This window comes from Pteropus vampyrus, unplaced genomic scaffold, assembly GCF_000151845.1.
Source record: "Pteropus vampyrus isolate Shadow unplaced genomic scaffold, Pvam_2.0 Scaffold65, whole genome shotgun sequence".
In the NCBI taxonomy this organism is placed as follows: domain Eukaryota; kingdom Metazoa; phylum Chordata; class Mammalia; order Chiroptera; family Pteropodidae; genus Pteropus; species Pteropus vampyrus.
The window spans coordinates 2,236,720-2,255,716 of record NW_011888846.1 but is presented as its reverse complement, the minus strand read 5'-3'; the positions used below and the strand labels follow the sequence as shown (position 1 = coordinate 2,255,716).

The 18,997-nt window shown below is 35.1% G+C and overlaps 1 protein-coding gene across 6 annotated transcripts in view; it reads left to right on the top strand.

The window, feature by feature from the left end:
- CEP350 (centrosomal protein 350) overlaps positions 1-18,997 on the top strand; it is a 110,961-nt gene that overhangs the window by 46,018 nt on the left and 45,946 nt on the right. For 5 of the 6 annotated variants that reach the window (XM_011361217.2, XM_023531246.1, XM_023531244.1 and 2 more), the window contains exons 16-25: positions 1,378-1,592; positions 2,058-2,221; positions 2,501-2,611; positions 3,132-3,272; positions 4,354-4,490; positions 5,270-5,392; positions 8,631-8,800; positions 14,332-14,528; positions 15,137-15,321; positions 15,797-15,884. In XM_011361217.2, the coding sequence (XP_011359519.1) occupies positions 1,378-1,592; positions 2,058-2,221; positions 2,501-2,611; positions 3,132-3,272; positions 4,354-4,490; positions 5,270-5,392; positions 8,631-8,800; positions 14,332-14,528; positions 15,137-15,321; positions 15,797-15,884 (1,531 nt within the window). The remainder of the gene's footprint in view (positions 1-1,377; positions 1,593-2,057; positions 2,222-2,500; positions 2,612-3,131; positions 3,273-4,353; positions 4,491-5,269; positions 5,393-8,630; positions 8,801-14,331; positions 14,529-15,136; positions 15,322-15,796; positions 15,885-18,997) is intronic. The other variant, XM_023531247.1, reaches the window with a different exon arrangement.

Below are 18,997 nucleotides of genomic sequence, written 5' to 3'. Positions count from 1 at the left end.
GTCTAGACCCCCTCTTCCTCACCTGTGGGTGTTCACAGTGGATGAAGTAATTTGAGTCTTTGATAAGGAGGAGTTCAGACTTTGAAAGCCTATTTTTTCTTAACTTACTTGGCTGTAGGCACTCTGTCTCCAAGCTCTCCGCCCCCCCCCCCTTTTTTTTAAATTTTTTGGAAAACTAAATAACATTGGAAACATACTTTTGGAAGTGCTAGTCTAGGTGAATCTTCTCTGTAGAGAAAATACAATATAAATTCACCTTGTAAAACTATAAGGTGAGATTCAGAGTAGTTTTGATGTCATTTGGAATTTTTTCAGAGAAATCTATTTGGAGACAGAAGTAATGATAATCCTTTTTATGGTTCATAAATGAAATTGTCATACTGTTAAAAATAGTATTCTTATAAACCATCAGTAGAAAATTAAAGGTCACTGTAAACAAGTGGGTGCCTCTCAAGACTACTTTTATTCAAATATTTATATGCTGGGGATAAGAGAAATGTTTACCTTTGAAAACTATTTCATAATTTTATTAAAACTAAAAGTAAACTTGTTAGTAAAGTATGTTAGAAATATGTTAACTGTGCTAACTTGCTTTATAGAGTATCTTTAAGTGTTTAGTCAGTAAATATTGATTGAATGCAACATTTTCCTTGTTATGAGAGGCAATATTCTTTTTAATATTATTATTAAAGAATAACCTTAATTTTTCAAAGAGTGGCTGGATATGTGCCTTGTGTTGGATTAAATGCCTTAAGAATTGTCCAGTCAAACTGCTATGAGATGTTACTTCTTAGCAGAAAGTTCAGGAAAGTACTATAGTATTAAAAGGTGGGTGGAAATAAATGGACATATATGAAATGCTTAGGGATAGTTAGTATGAAAATAATATTTTGCTGTGACTTGGGTTAAGAGGAACAACGAAAGAGTGGTTTCATTTCTCTTTAATACAAAATGATATTCTCTTTCAGAGACATATTTTAAGACATTTTTAATAACAGACTTGATTTTACCTTTTACATATGGCTATAATTTTATTGCTATAAAACAGAGGACTTTGCCTCATACTACAATAGTGGTTTATGATGTGTTTCATTGTTGAGGAAAGAGTTAAGGGGCCATTTAAGCCAGAGACTCCTTTTCCATCTTATTTTGGGTGGGGTTTGTGCCTAGCTTGTTCACACTATAAATGTAGCAGTAAGAGGAGTACTCGAGAGTTGTTCATTCCACATAGTGACTGTTAAATGAGTAAATGCCTGAATCACAGCTTTTTCAAGCTAATGTTAATAAAGAAAGTAATAAGCACTGTGTTTATGAATTGCGTAGCTGGTTCCCAAAGTAGTTTTCCTTTCTCTAATGTTTCTCAAATAAAACTCCTAGCATCTCATCAGACAAGGGAAGATCTCAGAAGACTCCAACTTCTCCCCTGTCTCCGAGCTCCCAGAAATTGTTGCAGTTTGACCTTCCAGGAACTTCATTAGAAAGATCTAAGTCCTCAGCAATAATGTCTCCAACAGTAACAGGATTTAAGCCTCATGTGGCTGATGTGAACATGGCCGCCAGCAGAACAACTACAGAGATGACTTCAACACCAGGCAAGTGGACCCATGCAGTTGGAATTTAAAAAATAAGATACTAATTTATTTTGAAAAATTTTCTTTCAATTGAACCATAGAGAAGTGTTATTTCAAATGAATATGATTCCTTTTTGAAGTATTAAACAGAAACTGTGCTGGGAAATAAAATTTAAGACACACGAGAGATTCAGTAGTGATTTTTTCTCATCTTGCCAGCCTTAGTCAAAACACCTGAAAATGTATGCTGTATGTACTTCTAAGTGTTTGTGGGTATATATATGTATGCACATGTGCGTGCACATACTTGCCCATTTATCCACACACAAAAGATAACCATTAAAATGCATTATACTCATAAGTCACTGTTTTTCCTACAAAGAAAAGCAGACTTATTTTTGGCTCTTAAAATGAGAAATGACTTTCAGAAATCTGAGATGTAATTTCATGTGAACGTTTACATTTGACAATTGTTATGCCCTCCAGGTTCTAAACGCTTTTCTCCTGCTGGTCTCCAGCATCGTATGGCGGCCGAACTCAGTTACTTGAGTGCCATTGAGGAGTCTGTGCGCCAGCTATCAGATGTAGAGAGAGTTAGAGGCATTTCACTTGCTCAGCAAGAGAGTGTGTCTCTGGCTCAGATCATAAAGGTATTTGTAGAGTTTTCTTCTTCAGCTTTCTGTGATTTTTTTCTTTTCTTTGCTATTTAAAATAGCCTTAATGATGAGGTAAAAAAAATCATAGTAAGCGGTCAGTAAATATTTGATAAATGATAAATGGTTGATATCTACCCTATTTACTGTCTTTAGGCTTTATTTGTTTGCTTCAAAAGATTTGTGTTAAGAAAATTGCCTTGTGTTTAATATGGTTATTGTGTTATAATTGTTTAGTTTTTTGAATTAATAGTTGATCATTTCTCTTTTTTGAAGGCACAGCAGCAACGCCATGAAAGAGACTTGGCCCTTTTAAAATTGAAGGCTGAACAAGAGGCTCTGGAGTGTCAGAGACAATTAGACGAAACCCGAAACAAAGCAGCTCAGGTAACTAATTTTGCAGCCAGTACTAGTTCTTAAACCTAAATGCATATCTTTGAAATCACTTTAGTATTTTTTTAATTCTATGAGAGTTAAAAAAAGATGTAAATTATGCCCTATGGGTTAATTTCATGTCATTTGATTTTTGTAGCAATGCTATGACATTAAGTCATCAAGATTTAGCCCCAATTTAAAGAAGTAGAAACTGAGGTTCGTAGTAGTTGTCTGTAGACACTGCAACTCATGAACAGTGGAGTTAAGACCTAAACTCCAGCAATGATTTTAAGACTCCAGATTATAGACTCTGAAAGACGTGAAATTCAGATAGTAGTCAAGTGTGTGTGTGTGTGTGTGTGTGTGTGCGCGTGTGCGTGCGCGAGTGCGTGTGCGTGCACACGCACGCGTAGGTAGGTAGGTAGGCATGTGTATGTATAAGGCATTTGACCTGTGGAACAAATTTACAAATTAAAACTAATTTGGGGTAAGGAGAGACTGTGACATGACAGAAGATCTTGTTTCTTTATAGGTCCACGCAGAATCATTACAGCAGGTGGTTAAATCGCAGCGGGATGCAACTGAAGTCCTGCAGGAAGCAGCTTGTAAAATAGCTCCTCAGCCAGCAGAGCCCGCCCGCTTCGCCACAGATGCGGCATACCAAATCTGTGAGGTCAGAACCACCAAGAAGCCTTTTCCTGTTAGTTCTTTTTAATCAGTCTGAGTAACTTCAGTCTTTTATTGCAGTGCCTTGTACATTTAAGTGTTAGAGGCAGAAAAAACGATGGAGAAGAACTCTAAATTTCTGCCCTCGAGTAGACTTTTTTAAAAATATTGATTTTATTGTTGAATAATTTACAGTTAAATGTATCCATTTTAAGTATGCAGTTTGATGAGTTTTGACAAGTATATAGATACCGATATCAATATATTTCTATGTCTTATCTATCCACTCCTATAAATACCACCATAATCAAATACAGTATTTCCAGCACTCTAAAAAGTTCGCTCATGCCCGTTTGCAGTCAGTTCTCACCTCAGTCCCTGGGAGCCACTGATCTGTTTTGTATGAACATGTTTTATTTTTACCCAGAGTACCGTTACTACTGTACTGAGGACAAAGCTGTCCCTATATAGGATATCAGAATCTGTATATAGTTTGTTTATTTTAGCAGTTACCTGTTTAGGATTGTTTGTGAAAGGATTATTAAAAAGCCATGAACCTACTATATATTGAGTACTATAGGATTGTGCAAATCAGTATAAAGAAGAGTCTCCTTTTTCAAGAAAATTTTAGGCAGCCTTAACAAAGATTTTAATAGCTTCGAGTCATCAAGGCAGTGATTGAATAAATGCGAAGTGAATCATACATGCAGCATTGGCAGTAGCAGCTGAGAGTAGGGAAGATGTACTTCACCTTGTTGGTCAGAGAAGATTTCTAAAGCAGTAATTGAATTGATTCTTGAAGATTTCATTTTTGGTTTACTATGGTTTATTATATGACTTGGAGGTTTTTTGTCTAATTCGTAGACATATACAACTGGGTGAAACCTTAGAAATTATGCTATCTCTCTGTTTTTATAAGGAAGCCATTGAGACTTAAAGAATCTAAATAACTTGCCCACTTTGTCTGTTATGGCAAAGTTTGCTTGCTCTCAATCCAGTGATCTTTTCAAGACACTGTGCTCCATCTCTGTTCTTTTTTGACGTTGTCTTTCTGTATCTACTTTTGCTTTTTGTGTGTTCGTATTTAGATGACAGAGTTGACTCGAACTCACATCTCAGATGCCATTACTGCTTCAGGACCTCCCCTAGCAACGCTATATGACCACCAGCGGCAACACGCTCCAGACTTCGTGAAACAACTGAGGACCAGAGCTGAAATAGATAGGTTAATATTCAGTCACTAGGCAAATATGGGTTCTGGAAATATAGTTATGAGCATACAGTTTACTGGGGAAAATAGACATTAATCAAATTGTCACTTAAGTGAATGAACACGGTCTACTGAGATAAGTGTTATAAAAGAAAGCAATGTGTGTTTCTGAGATATACAACAAAGGAAGGCCAGAGAAAGTTTTCCTGAGGAAGTAAAGCTTATGGTGAGACCCAGAGGATGAAAAGGAAGGAATTAGTGATATAAAGGAAGTAAGGAATAGACAGGTCAATACATGCAAAGGTGGGAAGAGAAACGAAGGAAGACCAATGGAACTGGAGGCAGAGAGCAAAGGGGAAAATGATGGGAGAGACGATGCATGGATCAGATCGTGGTAGGGCCTTGCAGACCTTAAGGATTTGGGAGTTTATTCTAGAGCAATGAAAAATCATTAGGGAGTTTTTTTAGGCAGGGCTGGGTGATGTGATCATGTTTGTCTGTTTGTTTATATTAGATTTTGACATCACATTTGATCCATAGATTTTTAAGTCTCTCTTCACATTCATTGATAACTTGGGTTGATTTGTGTTTATTTCTCATAGTAAAGCAGAAGATATTCTTTAATGTGTTGTATACCCCTTTCTATGAATGAATGCTTTTCTTCCTCAAACTTTGTAACAATTATTTCATATTTTCTATTCAAGATTTTATCTCATATTAATGTTGAGCAGTACTTAAAATCTTTCAGTTATTAAAGGCTGTAAATGTTTAATCAGTTTTTATTTTCCTTTCAGGAAAAGTCCATCTGTTTCACTCTCTCACAGTAAAGAAGGGACCCTTGACTCAAAGCATCAGAAGTATTCACCTTCATATGATAGTTATTCTGAGTCTTCAAGATACAAGAATCACGATAGAAGGTGATAAATGGCTGAGACATGGCTTTTTTTTTTTAATTTCTTAATCTCACTTCTTTAAATGAAATAGTATCTTCCTTTCAGAGTTCTGGCTTCCCTGATTTAATTAGCTGATTTACCAAACAGCTGTTCCATATAATAATATAGCTACCATTCCTTGAGAGTCTATATTGTACAAGCACTGTATAAGTTGTTTTTCCTACATTTAATCTTTACAGCAACCTCTCAAGACAGATATTATTCTCATTTTATAGATTAGGGAACAGAGACTCGTAGAGATGTTAAGAAACTCACCCAACATCACATAGGTATTGGCACACCAAGGCATTGAACCTTGATTTATCTGGCTCCAAACCACATTGCTTTGCTGACATCCCTATTTCTCGGCGTTACTGTATATACTCATTTTTATTGTTATAAAAGAAAATTGAATATTTTGCCATTGGTACTTGGCACAGTATTAACATCTATAGTTTTCTGTTATGGTTCTGTCTGTGGATTAGAAGGTTTCAGAGATTACTTTCCACCATTCTTAGAGGTAGGATATTACATTGTCAGAGTGTAGTAAAACTTCAATTAAAAAAATGAAATCATAACACTAAAAAACATGAAAATTAATGTGGGGTAAGTACCAATAGTTACTGAGTGCCTACTATGTGTCTGGAGCTATGTGACCTTCATTTACCCTTCACTGACACCTCACTCAGGCCATCATCTGGGTTACCACAACAGACTCCTAATAGGTTTCCCCATCCCCTAACCTTTCCCCACTCTATTCATTAACCACATGCTAACCAGAGTAATGTTTCTAAGATGTGTGGCTAGTTGTTTATTCACCTGGTCGAAATCTTCAGTATTCACTCTGAGCCACTCAGTATAGCATAGAAGTCCCTTCATTATTAAGCTTTTGATCCATCTCCAGTTCTGTCTCTTGGCATTTCCTCTCTTATCACATTCCACTAGTTCTAACTACCTTCAGTTTTCTAACATTTGTCTTCTGTGCCATTGCATATCATGTACCTTCTTTCTAGACCCTCCGCCTCCATTTCATTTAGTTTGCTTTTACTTTCCCTTCAAGAATCAGTGCTACCCCTAGTCTACTTTAGATATCCCTTCTGTGTTCTCCCACAGCACTCTGAATATTCTTCTCTATCCTTGTTCCTTTACTTATGGACTAGACTGGAAGATTTTCGAGATCTTCATTTTCATCACCCCAAATAGAAATCTTTTACCCATTGGCAGTCACTTCTTATGCCCCATCTTCCCCAGCCTCTGGTGACCACTAATCAATCTGCTTTCTGTTTCTGTTCTTTATGATTTTGTCTATTTTGGACATTTCTTATAAATGGCATCGTATAATGTGTGGTCCTTTATGACTGAATTCTTTGATTTGGCACAATGTTTTCAAGGTTCATCTATCATGTATCAGTACTTTATTCCTTTATATAGCCAAATAATATTCTATTGCATGGCTATACCACATTTTATTTATCCATTAGTTGATGGACATTTAGATTGTTTACTGTTTTGGGATATTATGAATAGTGCTGCTGTGTACATTCATGTACAGATTTTTGTGTGGACATATGTTTTCATTTTTCTATATACTTAGGAGATGGTTGCTCTGTCATATAGTAACTTTTTTTTTAAGAATTTCCAAATTATTTTGCAAAGCAGCTGCTCTAGTTTACATTCCCACCAGAAATATAAAAATTTTCATCTTCACCAACACTTATTATTGTCTATCTTTTTTTATTAACAGCTGTCCTAATGTGGACCATGTCATTCTCGTATCCCCAGAACTTAGCAAAATGCCTGGCACACAGTAGGCAGTCTACTTACTGCATGTTTATTGAGTGAATGATTGACATGTTACTAGTGGAAGAATTGAGATTAACTCCATATCCTTATGATTCCAAAGCACTTGCTGTTCCTGCATTATCTCTTTTACCTTATAGCTTTATTATATGATTTATCCTTTCAAAAATATTAAACCAGACAAATAATTGCAAAATATTCTAATAAGTGCTATCATAGGAACATACACAAACACACACAGAAACAGTATAAACACAGAGACAGAAGTGACCAAACCTTCCTTGGGAGTGGGAGAAAGGGTCCACAAGCAGAAATGATAGTTGAATTGAATCCTGAATTAGTAGTTCATTAGGCAGAGAGAGAAGGAAGAGCATTTCAGAAGAGGAAATAGTCTATGCAGAGGATCTCAAAACCTGGCTCATGATTGGCTATATGTGTAGCCGCCTCATTGTTTCCTCATTGGTTTCAGAGGGTGGAGCCACCTCCTTGGTTTCATTCATGAATGAATAAGCTAAGGAAAGCAAAGAGGGAGGAAGGAAAACACTGAACTTGAAAACAAGTTCACTAAGCATTTGGAAACTTGAGGCCGAAAGTCAGGGAAGGGCAGAGCTAGTGATGCATATTTGAGGCTTAATCTAAATGATAGTAGTGAAATTATAGGGATGCATAAGATTGCCCAAGGAGAGTATGTAGCATAAAAGAGAAAGGGACCAAAACCAAAACTCTGAGAAGCACCATTATTTTAAGGAAAAATAGAAAAGAAAGTGGAAAAAAAAAAAACACAGGAAAACTTATTAGGAAGGTAGGAAGAGAAGCAGTTGAGTAGAGTTAAGAAATAAAGGAGAGCTACTAAACTAACATTTGATTTTGTAATTTTGAGTTTACAGAAAAGTTGCAAGAATAATACAAAATTCCCAAATAGCTTTCATCCAAATTGCCTTAATGTTAACATTTTATCATAATTGCTTTAGCAAGCTTTTAAAGAAGGAGATAGAGGTCAGCACCATCTAATGTCACAGAAAAAGCAGTTTTCTATTGGATTTGGCAATTAGAGTTTAGAGTTTACCCAAACAGTTCCAGTAGAATAATTGGGATTGAAGTAGGTTGTAATAAATCGTGATATTGATAGAAAGTAAGGAAATGTGAAATAGCAAGTAGAAGTCTCTTTTCCCAGTGGCTTGCTTTTAAAATGGAAGGAAAAATGGGAGTGATAGCCTGAGAATAGTGGTTGCCCGTCATGACTAAGTGTGAAACCTTCCTCTCCTACTCATCTTTTCTAAAAGTTTCTTCTCAGACTTATGTCTGCTTAGCATTTTTGTTTTCTAGTATATCTTTCATCATTTTATATCTTGATCATAAGGCACATTCCTTATTTTGTCACTTTTTTTTTTTTTTGGTTTATTTCTTTAATATTCGTAAACAGAAGTAGTAGCGGTAGCAGCCGTCATGAAAGTCCTTCAGTTCCATCTTCTAAGGAAAATGAGAAGAAACTTCATGGTGAAAAGATGGAGAGTTTCATTGATGAACAGGTGCAGACTGCTGCGGATGATTCTCTGCGAAGTGACAGTGTACCTTCTCTTCCTGATGAAAAAGGTAACTTTCCTTGCACATATATGTATAAAATTATTTGTTTTGTCAGGCTTACAGAGCCCTTTGAGATATTTGTGGCTGAGCTAGTTAATATAATTACAATATGGTGATAATGAAGACAAGGCTGTATATCTGATAGTAAATGTGTCCAGGTGAAACTCTTTCAAGGCCATACACAATATGCCAGGAACCCTTGCCAATATTTTATATAATTGTCATGATCCTGAGGGCAGGCAAAACTAAACCTAGGAAAACATGAATGTGAATGAAAACTATATACTCAACACTGAAAAAAATTACTTTTATCCTATTGTAGATATGTAACATAGTCGTAAAAAGAATATATTATTAGAACTTTACATTTAAACTGTAATAAGGGTACAGTTTCTTATAAACAATGATAACATCAGATATAATAATAACTATATTAAAGTTCATTACTTAACTCTTTCTAGAATACAGCAAAAGCTGTATTCCTGTCAGGTCATGGGCAGTAAATATAACAAAGAAAACAAAATCTGGCAACAAATGGCACCTTTAAGACATTAAGTCAGAATATTAAAGCCCTCCATTCTATAATTTATTTTCTTAAATAACTGGCTCTTAAACAGTGTTTTTGATTGATTGTGTAAAACCGTAGTCTTCAAAGCAGACGGACAAGATTGTCTTTGGAATGCAAGAAGAAAATAGTTAATTTTTCTCATCCTTTAAAAATATGTTTTGTAAATTTTATAATGACTATAATATGTGGATGTAGCAGTCTTAATTATGGCAGCCCTAGCTGATTAGTACAGATCTTGGTACTGAAAAGTAGAGTGCTTCTTTAACACATATTAAAAATGTAGAAGTGGCTTTAGAACTAGCTATTCAGTAGAGGCTAGAAGAGTTTTGAGGTGCATGCTGGAAAAAGCTTACATTGCTTTGCAGACACTATTGGTAGGAATATGGACGTTGCAGGTGATTCTGATAAAGTCTGATAAGATGGAAATAAGGACCATGTTGGAAGCTGGAGGAAAGATGGTTCTGGTTGTAAAGTGCCAAAGAACTTGGCTGAACTGCTCTAGCATTTTGTGGAAAGTGGAAGTTAAAAGTGAGAAGTTTGGATATTTAGCTAGGAAAATCTCTAAGCAAAGTGTTTGAAGACATTCCCTATTTTTTCCTTACTTCTTATAGTAAAATGTGAGAGGAGAGATAAATTGAAGGATTTGTTAAGCAAAAAGGAACCAGAACCTAAAGATTTGGAAAATACTAAGCCAATCCATATCGTAAAAAATGAGAAAGCATGTTCTGGAACAAGGGTGTGACTGGACTGTCACTCCATAAAAAGATCACTCATGGATTTAATCAACCATCTCAGCCAAAGCCAGGAGTAGAGATGGCAATATGCCAGTAGACACTGCTAATTTGGATTGGAGAGCAAGAGATGGGATGAAAAATAGGAAAGCTTCAGACTTCTGGGATTCTATGGATGAGACAGTAGAGGTATCCAGCTGCGAATATGCCTTATCCTTTAAGAAAGGGGAAAAATGACCCTGAAGGTGATTCCGATATCAACAAGGCAGCCACCACAGGCCCAGGGCACACAAGCCCAGGCAGCAAGGCTGTCGTGTTGGTTTCAGAGAATGGGGCCACCTCTTTGGTTTCAATTGTCCAGGCTGTTCCTGCTTAGGACCCCAGGAGCAAAGCTGCTGCCAATGGCCAAGGAGTATGGATGCCACTCAGGGGTGAGGGGATAAGGCCACCGCAGTGGGCCTAGAAAACATGGCTGATGGCCTGGTGGGCCAGGAGGGCAAAACATTGAGCCAAAAATGAAATATTCTTAAGCCTTAAGATCTAATGGAATTTGTCTCACTAGGTTTTGGACTTGCTTGAGACTCGTCTTTCTTTTCAATTTCTTTGTTTTGGAATAGAATTGTCTGCTCTGTGCCTGTCCCACCATTGTATTTTGGAAGTACATAAGAGGCCTTGTTTCACAGGTTCACAGCTAGAAAGGAATTTGCCTCAGGATGAATTCTACCTTAAGTCTTCACTCATACCTCGATGAGACTTTGGACATGTAGTTGATGCTAGAATAGGTTAAGACTTTTGAGGCTGTTGGGATGGGGTGAATGTATTTTGCATGGAAGAAGGAACAAATTTGGGGGAGCTAGAAGGTGGAATATTATGAACTGAATTGTGTCCCCTCAAAATTCTTATGTTGAAACTCCTAACTTCTTTAACACATATTAAAAATGTAGAAGTGGCTTTAGAACTAGCTATTCAGTAGAGGCTAGAAGAGTTTTGAGGTGCATAGATAAGCCCTTTAAGGAGGTAATTAAGGTTCAGTGAGGTCATAAGGATGGGCCTCTAATCTAATAGGACTGGTGTCCTTTTAACAAGAGCAAAAGGTTACCAAGTGTGCCCATGCAGAGAGAAGAGGCTTTGTGTGAGAACACAGAAGAAGGTATCAGCCTGCAAGCCAAGGAGAAACATCTCACCAAAAAAACCAACCCTGCTAGCACCTTGATCTTGGATTTCCAGCCTCTAAAACTATGAGAAAATAAATTTCTGCCACCCAGTCTGTGGGATTCTGTTATGGTGGCCCAAACAGACAAATAGTAATAGTTTATAAATATTGAGACAGGCTCATTTTTTTAATTGATAGGTATACATAATCAAAAATATTTTATGAACTGCTGGATTAAGGACTAATGAAATTCATTTTAGGATCAGACTTCATAATGACAACTTCCATATCATGAGAGAAATAAAGCATATAGGAAAATAATAGAGAAATTATCTATTAAGTTTTTCCTATAGGAAGAATTTAACCTCTGCTAAATTTTATCTTAATAATAGTCTTTATAATTAAAGTACTGATGACAGATTTAATTATAGATAATGTCTGTGGGCCTCAGAAGGACAGACAGTAACCATGTGTGACTTGATAATGCTGTATTTCAAGTGTTTATCATGGTGCCTGGCCTCCAATAACTGAATAAATAATTGTCAAGTGAAATGTCATGAACTGTGACTTTTCGATATATTTAAATTCTTTAAGAAATATAAATTTAAATTACTTGGACTTTTACTTCTGGCCACAGTGGAGGAATAGGACCAAATTTACCTTCCTTCCTAAAATATCAGACAAGACATATAAAATAACTATTTTTAAGACATTGGATATCAGGCAGTGAATGATACTGATTCGTGAGAGACGGGAAACAGTTGAGATGAGCATTGTGCTTGCCCCAGCGAACTGCCTGGAGGGAGTTTCAAGACTGCAGAGCGCAGAGCCCAGCAGTCACCCTGATTTGAAGAAGTAAGTGGACTTTAGGAAGGAGTCTAAGGTGGCATGTCACAGGGCTGTCAAGATCCAGTGAAATTAAACTATTAAAAAAACAGTATAAAGAAGAAAACATAGGACAAAATCTAGATTTTTAGATATAACACCAAAAGAAAGAACAGTCCATGAAAGAAAAAATTGATAACTTGTACTTTGTCAAAGTTAAAAATCTCTGTGAAAGACATTAAGAGAATAAAAGATAAGCCACAGACTGTTAGAAAATATTTGTAAATCTCAGATAAAGGGCTTACATTTAGAATGTGTAAAGGACTCAGAACTGAGTAAGAAATCAAGAGCCTAATTTAAAAAATGTGCAAAAGCTCTAAACAGTCACTTCATTGAAGAAAAAATACCAGTGGTAAATAGACATAGGAAAGGTCTTCAATATCACATGTCATTAGGGGAATGAAAATTAAATCATCAAATTGGTGGTAAGGATGAAAATGGAAAATGGTACAGCTACCTTGGAAGACTTTTTCACAGTATTTTATGTAATGACCCAGCAATCACATGCATAGGTATTTACCCCATAATTATAGGTTTTTATGTGTCCACATAAAAACCTATAATTAATGTTTATAGCACCATTATTTCTAATTACTAAAAATTGGGGGCAACAGTAAGATGCCTTACTAGAGGAGTGGATAAACATACTAGTAAATCTGTACAATGGAATACTATTCAATAATTAAAAGAAACAAGTTATCGATTCATGCAAAAACATGAATGAATTTTAAGTGAATTTTACTAAGCGGAAGAAGCCAAGCCCAAAAGGGCTGCATATTGTATTATTCCATTTATATGAAATTCTGGAAAAGGCAAAACTATAGGAGTGGAAAACAGATTAATGGTTCCTGGTGTTAGTGGAAGAGGAAGGACTCACTACAAGCAGATGCACAGGAGAACTTTTAGTGTGAAGCAACTGTTATGTAAGGTATTGTGTATTCTATATGGTTCTGTATGTACTGTATGTATATACTTTTGTCAGAACCCTAGAATTATACATCACAAAGAATAAACTTTCACATATGCTAGCTAAACACTTACATATCAACCAGGATGTGAGGGAGTTCCAGGGTGGAATACAGCCTGTGACAGATTAATCTAATCGTATTACAAATATCTGGCATAACCACACTGAAGTGGGTAGAGGGAAAGGAGCTGACCTGAGTAACTTTGGAAAGTTGTATTTTTGAGTGGAAATTGTAAGCCTAAATACAAAAGGAACTGTATAGAAATACTGTTTTGTTTTTTTTCCCCACAGGGGTACAGGCTAACAATTTTTTTACATATATGTTGGGGTTGAACAAAAAAGTACGTAAGTGGAAGTTGGATGGTGTGAGCCAGGTTTCTCAGTGTTAGAGAGGGAAGTTATAGATACATAAGAAAGGGAGACTTAAAATGAAATCTGTGGTACTGGCTAGTCAGAAACATCAGTGTGAATCCCTGTTTGGGTGGGTGGATGGACGGATGGATGGATACATACAGGAAAGAATGTGTGTGTATGGATTGTTATACATGCATATGTTACATAGCTCTGTCTATTGATAGAGTAAAGAAGCAACTAAACCCCAGTAACAACAAGGACAACCAGTGCCCAGATTGTGGTTTCTAAATATTCTCCAATAAAAGAAACAAGAGCTCTTAAGAGAAATGACTGACTTTAGGATTGGAAAGGGAAAATACAAAATGAGCTTGTGAAGGCATCTTGTATCAGAAACTGAGGATGTTCAGTAAACAAAAGGATTGTTGGAGTGGCATGTCAGAGGCACACAGGAGCCAATTTAAAAGAGCTGTCTTGTTTTTAATTAAGCATGGAATTGATGAGTTCTAAAATTTTTAAATTTGCATTCGATTATTAGTAACGTTAAACTTTTTAAAACTTTATTTTAGCTATTTGTATTTGCTTTGTGAAGCATCTGATCTTGACTATTTCTCAATTTTCTATAAGGTATTAGTTTTGGAATCGGCTTGTAAGAGCTCGAGAAGTACATTACGCTTTTACCATATTTCTTGTACTGGTATTTTAGAGGTTTTTTTTCCTTATTTGTAAGCTAAATGAACTTTAAAAAATTTCTTGCTTATTGCTGGTGATCAGTTCTATGAATTTATGCTATATTGTCTCATTAAGGGGCAGCAAGTACTACTAATTGAGTACCTACTGAAAACTGTTGTGATAGATGATAAAACTGGCTCCACATTCTTTTAGATTCAACTTCTATTGCAACAGAATATTCCCTGAAATTTGATGAATCCATGACAGAAGATGAAATAGAAGAAAAATCATTTCGATCTTTGCTGCCTTCTGAGAGTCATCGCAGATTTAACATGGAGAAGAAGAGAGGCCATCATGATGACTCTGATGAAGAAACTTCCCCAGAAAAGACTGTACTGTCTTCTGCCAAGGTGTGTTTCAGTTTACCTTTGGAGATACTTCATAAATAGCTGTGAATGTGTTCTCTTAAAGGTATAAGGATACGTTTTGTACTTGAACTCAACTGTCAGCTACCAGAATGATTTTCCTAACGTGTCAGTTTTATGTTATATTTTTGCTGTAGAACCTGGCTTCGCTTTCCTTACAACGTAGAATACAAACTTATTCCTTGGAATGATGTATAAGGCCTTTGAGGATCTAAGCCAAAGTTATCTCTTTAGCTTTTTCACTTGCTTCACTCTTTAAAAACTTTATTCCATTTAAAAATTTATATCGTTTTTCTTACTTAAATTGTAAGCCTTTTGGATAACAGGGACAAATTCTTACCCCGTTTTTATCCCTGGGACATTTGTACCAGGCTTACAATAGTTGTTAAAATTTTATTGGCTGAGTAAATAAGCAGGTGAATGTTACTCCCTCCCTTGTGCCTTTTTTGAAGAATATTCTTTTACATGGCTAGCAACATTTTACATTGACTTTTATGAATTTATTTTTATAAGTGCATACCTCTTTTAATGAAGTTAATTAAGTTCCAAAAGGTTTAGATGGTGACAAACTAAAAACAAACTCTCTACTTTAGGAACTGAGCATGCCATTCTCAGGAGGACAAGATAGCTTTTCTAAATTTACTATGGAGATGGTTCGACAGTATATGAAAGAAGAGGAAATGAGGGCAGCTCACCAATCTTCACTCTTGCGTCTCCGTGAAAAGGCCTTGAAGGAGAAAACAAAGGCTGAATTAGCCTGGTTAGAGCATCAGAAAAAGTAAGTTCTTTCGGTGAATGTAGTTTTCACTGTTCAATTTCTCCTTTCATTAAAGGAAATGCTTTATTTTTAAAAATATTTTTGTTTCCTCGTTTAATTTGATTGGATCACCTCAGTTCAACAAGCTAGAAATATGCTAGCCATCCTTGAATCATGTTGCTTTCAAGACCTACTCATAAAACATTTTCCTTGCATTTTTCTTTTATCACTTAACTGGCTCTTATGTTATTTTGTACTGAATTTCCTTATCATGTTGTAAATTTCTTAAAGTTATTTTCTCTTTAAAAGACACAGTCTGGGGTTCACATATGTTATAAACACCGTAAAATAATTATTGGGATAGAAATTGTTGCACGCCACCTTTTCCACATTTGAAAATGTTTATTTGTTTTAGAGACTTTTTAGTGGTTGAGAATTCTTGACATTAAAAATAGGCATTTAATCTAATCTTTGCCTCAATGGGAAATATTTGCAGACATCTGCGAGACAAGGGAGAAGATGATAAAATGCCCCCACTACGGAAGAAACAGCGTGGTTTGCTTTTAAGGCTGCAGCAAGAAAAGGTATGTTAGGAAAAATACTCCTTTAAGAGAATTTATTAAGGCCAGTTAAATTGTGGAATCTATTGTTTTGCCTAATCTCTTTTTATTATCACCTTAAATGAGATTTAATCGATTTTTAACACTGTTAGTGCCCATACTACTATAATTATAGGAGTTGCTTGGTAGTGTACCATATTTCTCCTAAATTAAGATTATGTGTCACTGATAACTTAATACAATATAGAGTCAAACTTTCTGCCTTCATTTAGTATGTGAAATAAAATAATCCTTTAAAAAGCTTATTTTAAAAATTAAGATATTTGTAAAAGAGTCTATTTCGCTTAAATTTTTAGTCAGTTTTCCCACATAAATTTTCAAGACAATTACAAATTGACTTTGGGCTCAGAAAGACCTGGTGTTTGACTTCTGGAGAGACAACATGGCATAGTGGTTGAGAATTCAGGCCCTAGTTAAAATCCCTAGGTTAAAATCCCAAGTTAATGAATTATTAATTTCATAACTTTGGACAAATTACTTAACTTCTCTGTGCCTCGATTTCCTTATCAGTAAACTGAGGATAATAATGATACCATACTTTGTAGGGGTCTTTTGAGGAATAAATAAATGGATTAATACAGATAATAAACTTAGAGCAGCCCTTGGCACAATGGTGAGTGCCTAATAAATGTTAGTTTTTATTTGAATTCCAGCTTTGTCACTTCCAACTTTGTAATCATGGTCAAGTTTAAGTAACTCTCTGAGACTTAATTTCCTCATCTGTAGGAGTAAGATTATACTTCATATGGTGATTATGAGGATTAAATGAGGTCACATATGTAAATGTGTTTCACGTTGTCTGCTAAGTATTAAATAGATTTTAGTTTTTCTCTATTGACTTGTTGCTAGGTAGTAGCTACTACGTTAGATGAATTTGATCATTTGAGTTACATATGGGATTTTATCTAAATAACTTTTTAAAAAAAGTTTGCATAGGAAACATCACTGATCATGTAAACTTGAAAAAAATCTCAACTTAATTTTTTTAAAAAAATAAGTTATATTTTTTAATCCATAAAAATTGGTTTTAAAATAACTTAAAATTCTTTTTTAGTTTATATAAGTAAGGAACTGTTTACAGTGTTATAATAGCTTTCTGTTTGTAAAATAGAATAAAAACTAGATTTACAGGTATTTTCTCTCATTCTGTGCGGTTATGTTTTTACTTTAAAAGTGTGCTTTGAAGCACACAGCTTTTAATTTCAATGAATCTATTATTTTATTGCATGCCTGATGATAACACATATATTTTTGTTAATTTGAAAATGTATTTTTCACCTTCATTTTTGAAGGATATTTTTACTGGGTGTAGAATTATTTTCAGCATTTTTATTGATATCAGTTTCCATTGTTTTTGTAGAGAGGTCAGTTTTATTAATGTTCTTTTGAAGGCTGTTTTTAAGATTTTGAAAAGATGTGTCTTTGATTTTTCGGTAGTTTTACTATGATGTGCCTGGGTGTGGTTTCTTTTGTATTCATACTATTTAGGGTTTATTAAGCTTCTCGAATCTGTCGTTCATTGTATTTACTCAGTTTTTGAAAATTATCTCTTCGTGTGTTGCTTCTGCACCATTCTCTCCTTCCTTTCCTTCAGAGGCTCAGAGCAGACGTTGTTAGACCCTTTGACTGTTTGCCACATCTCTTGTCCACTGTTTTGTTCTTATATTACTCTTTAAAACAATAAAAAAAAAACTGTGTTTCAGTTTGGAGAGTTTTTATTGACCTATATTTGAATTCATTAATTATATGTTCTGCACTGTCATGTGTACTGTTAAATCCATTTGATGAGTTCTTGATTTTTTTCAGTTCTATAATATTAATTTTGTTCTTTTTTTATAGATTTTAATTCTTTGTTGAAATCCAGTCATTTTAATTTCCTTGTCTGCTAACTAATATTTGGACAGCTTGTGTTGCTACTATTGTCTGTTTTTATTATCATATGATCCTTTTTGCATGCCTAGTAATTTTTTAATGATTGCTGGACATTGTGTATAAATAACTGCAAAGGCTCCAGATGATATTATCTTTCCCCAGTGGGGATCTATCCTTTCCTCTGCTATGCAGTTAGAGTGTTCAGCTATTCAGTTTAATTCATTTAAGGGCAGAGCTGGCTTAGCATTGGGTTGCAGAGTTGGTCAGCATCAGTCTCCTACTTTGCATTGACCCTAGGCTGTGACCGTCCAGGGATTGTAAAAGCCAAGGAACCCTTTTTTTTTTTTAAATCAGCACAAAAGATAGTGGGGATTGCTGCTCTGTTGTTGAGAAGTTTTAGGTTTAGCTCCTTAGATTTCTCTCTGTGTTGCTTCAGAAGTGGCAAATATAGGGAGGGGGAGACTGTGAGTTTGAAACCTCTTAAGTCTCCACTTTTGCCACTCTAGTCTGTGTAGCTGGTAGAACTGTTAAGAGCAATTTGACTATATCTAGTTAAGCTGAAGACATAATCTATGACTTAGCATTTCTACATCTTAGTATATATTCCAGAGAGGCTTTCACACATATACAGGGGAAAATTAAAACAACTTAATTTCTTTAGTAGGCAAATGAAACAAAGCATATTTCTGTATGAAAATATAATGCTGCAGGAAAATGAATGTATCAGATATCAGCACTGAATAATAGAGATTTATGAAATGATGGTAATTTTTTGTATCTGTGTTATCCAATACAGTAGCTACAAGCCACATGTAGTTTTTGAATACTTAAAATGTGGCTGGTACAGCTGAGTAACTGAAATTTGAATTTTGTTTAATTTTAATGACTTGATTTAAATAACTACATCTAGGTAGTGACCACCATTTTGAACAGTACAGCAGTAGATTTCCATTCATCAAAAATCATAAAATTGGTTTTTATAGAAAAGCAAGATGCAAAAGCATATGTACAGTATGATAACATTATTTTAATTTTAAAAAATCACCAATTGGTAAATATATGTTCTGTGGAATCACTCATGCATCAAAAGCACACAAGCACAAGTAGGAATGCTATACTTCTGGGGAGGAAACGGAAGAAGAGATTGGAAGAGTTTAATTTCATCTGTGATGACTGATTTTTTAAAAAGAGATTTGAAACAAATA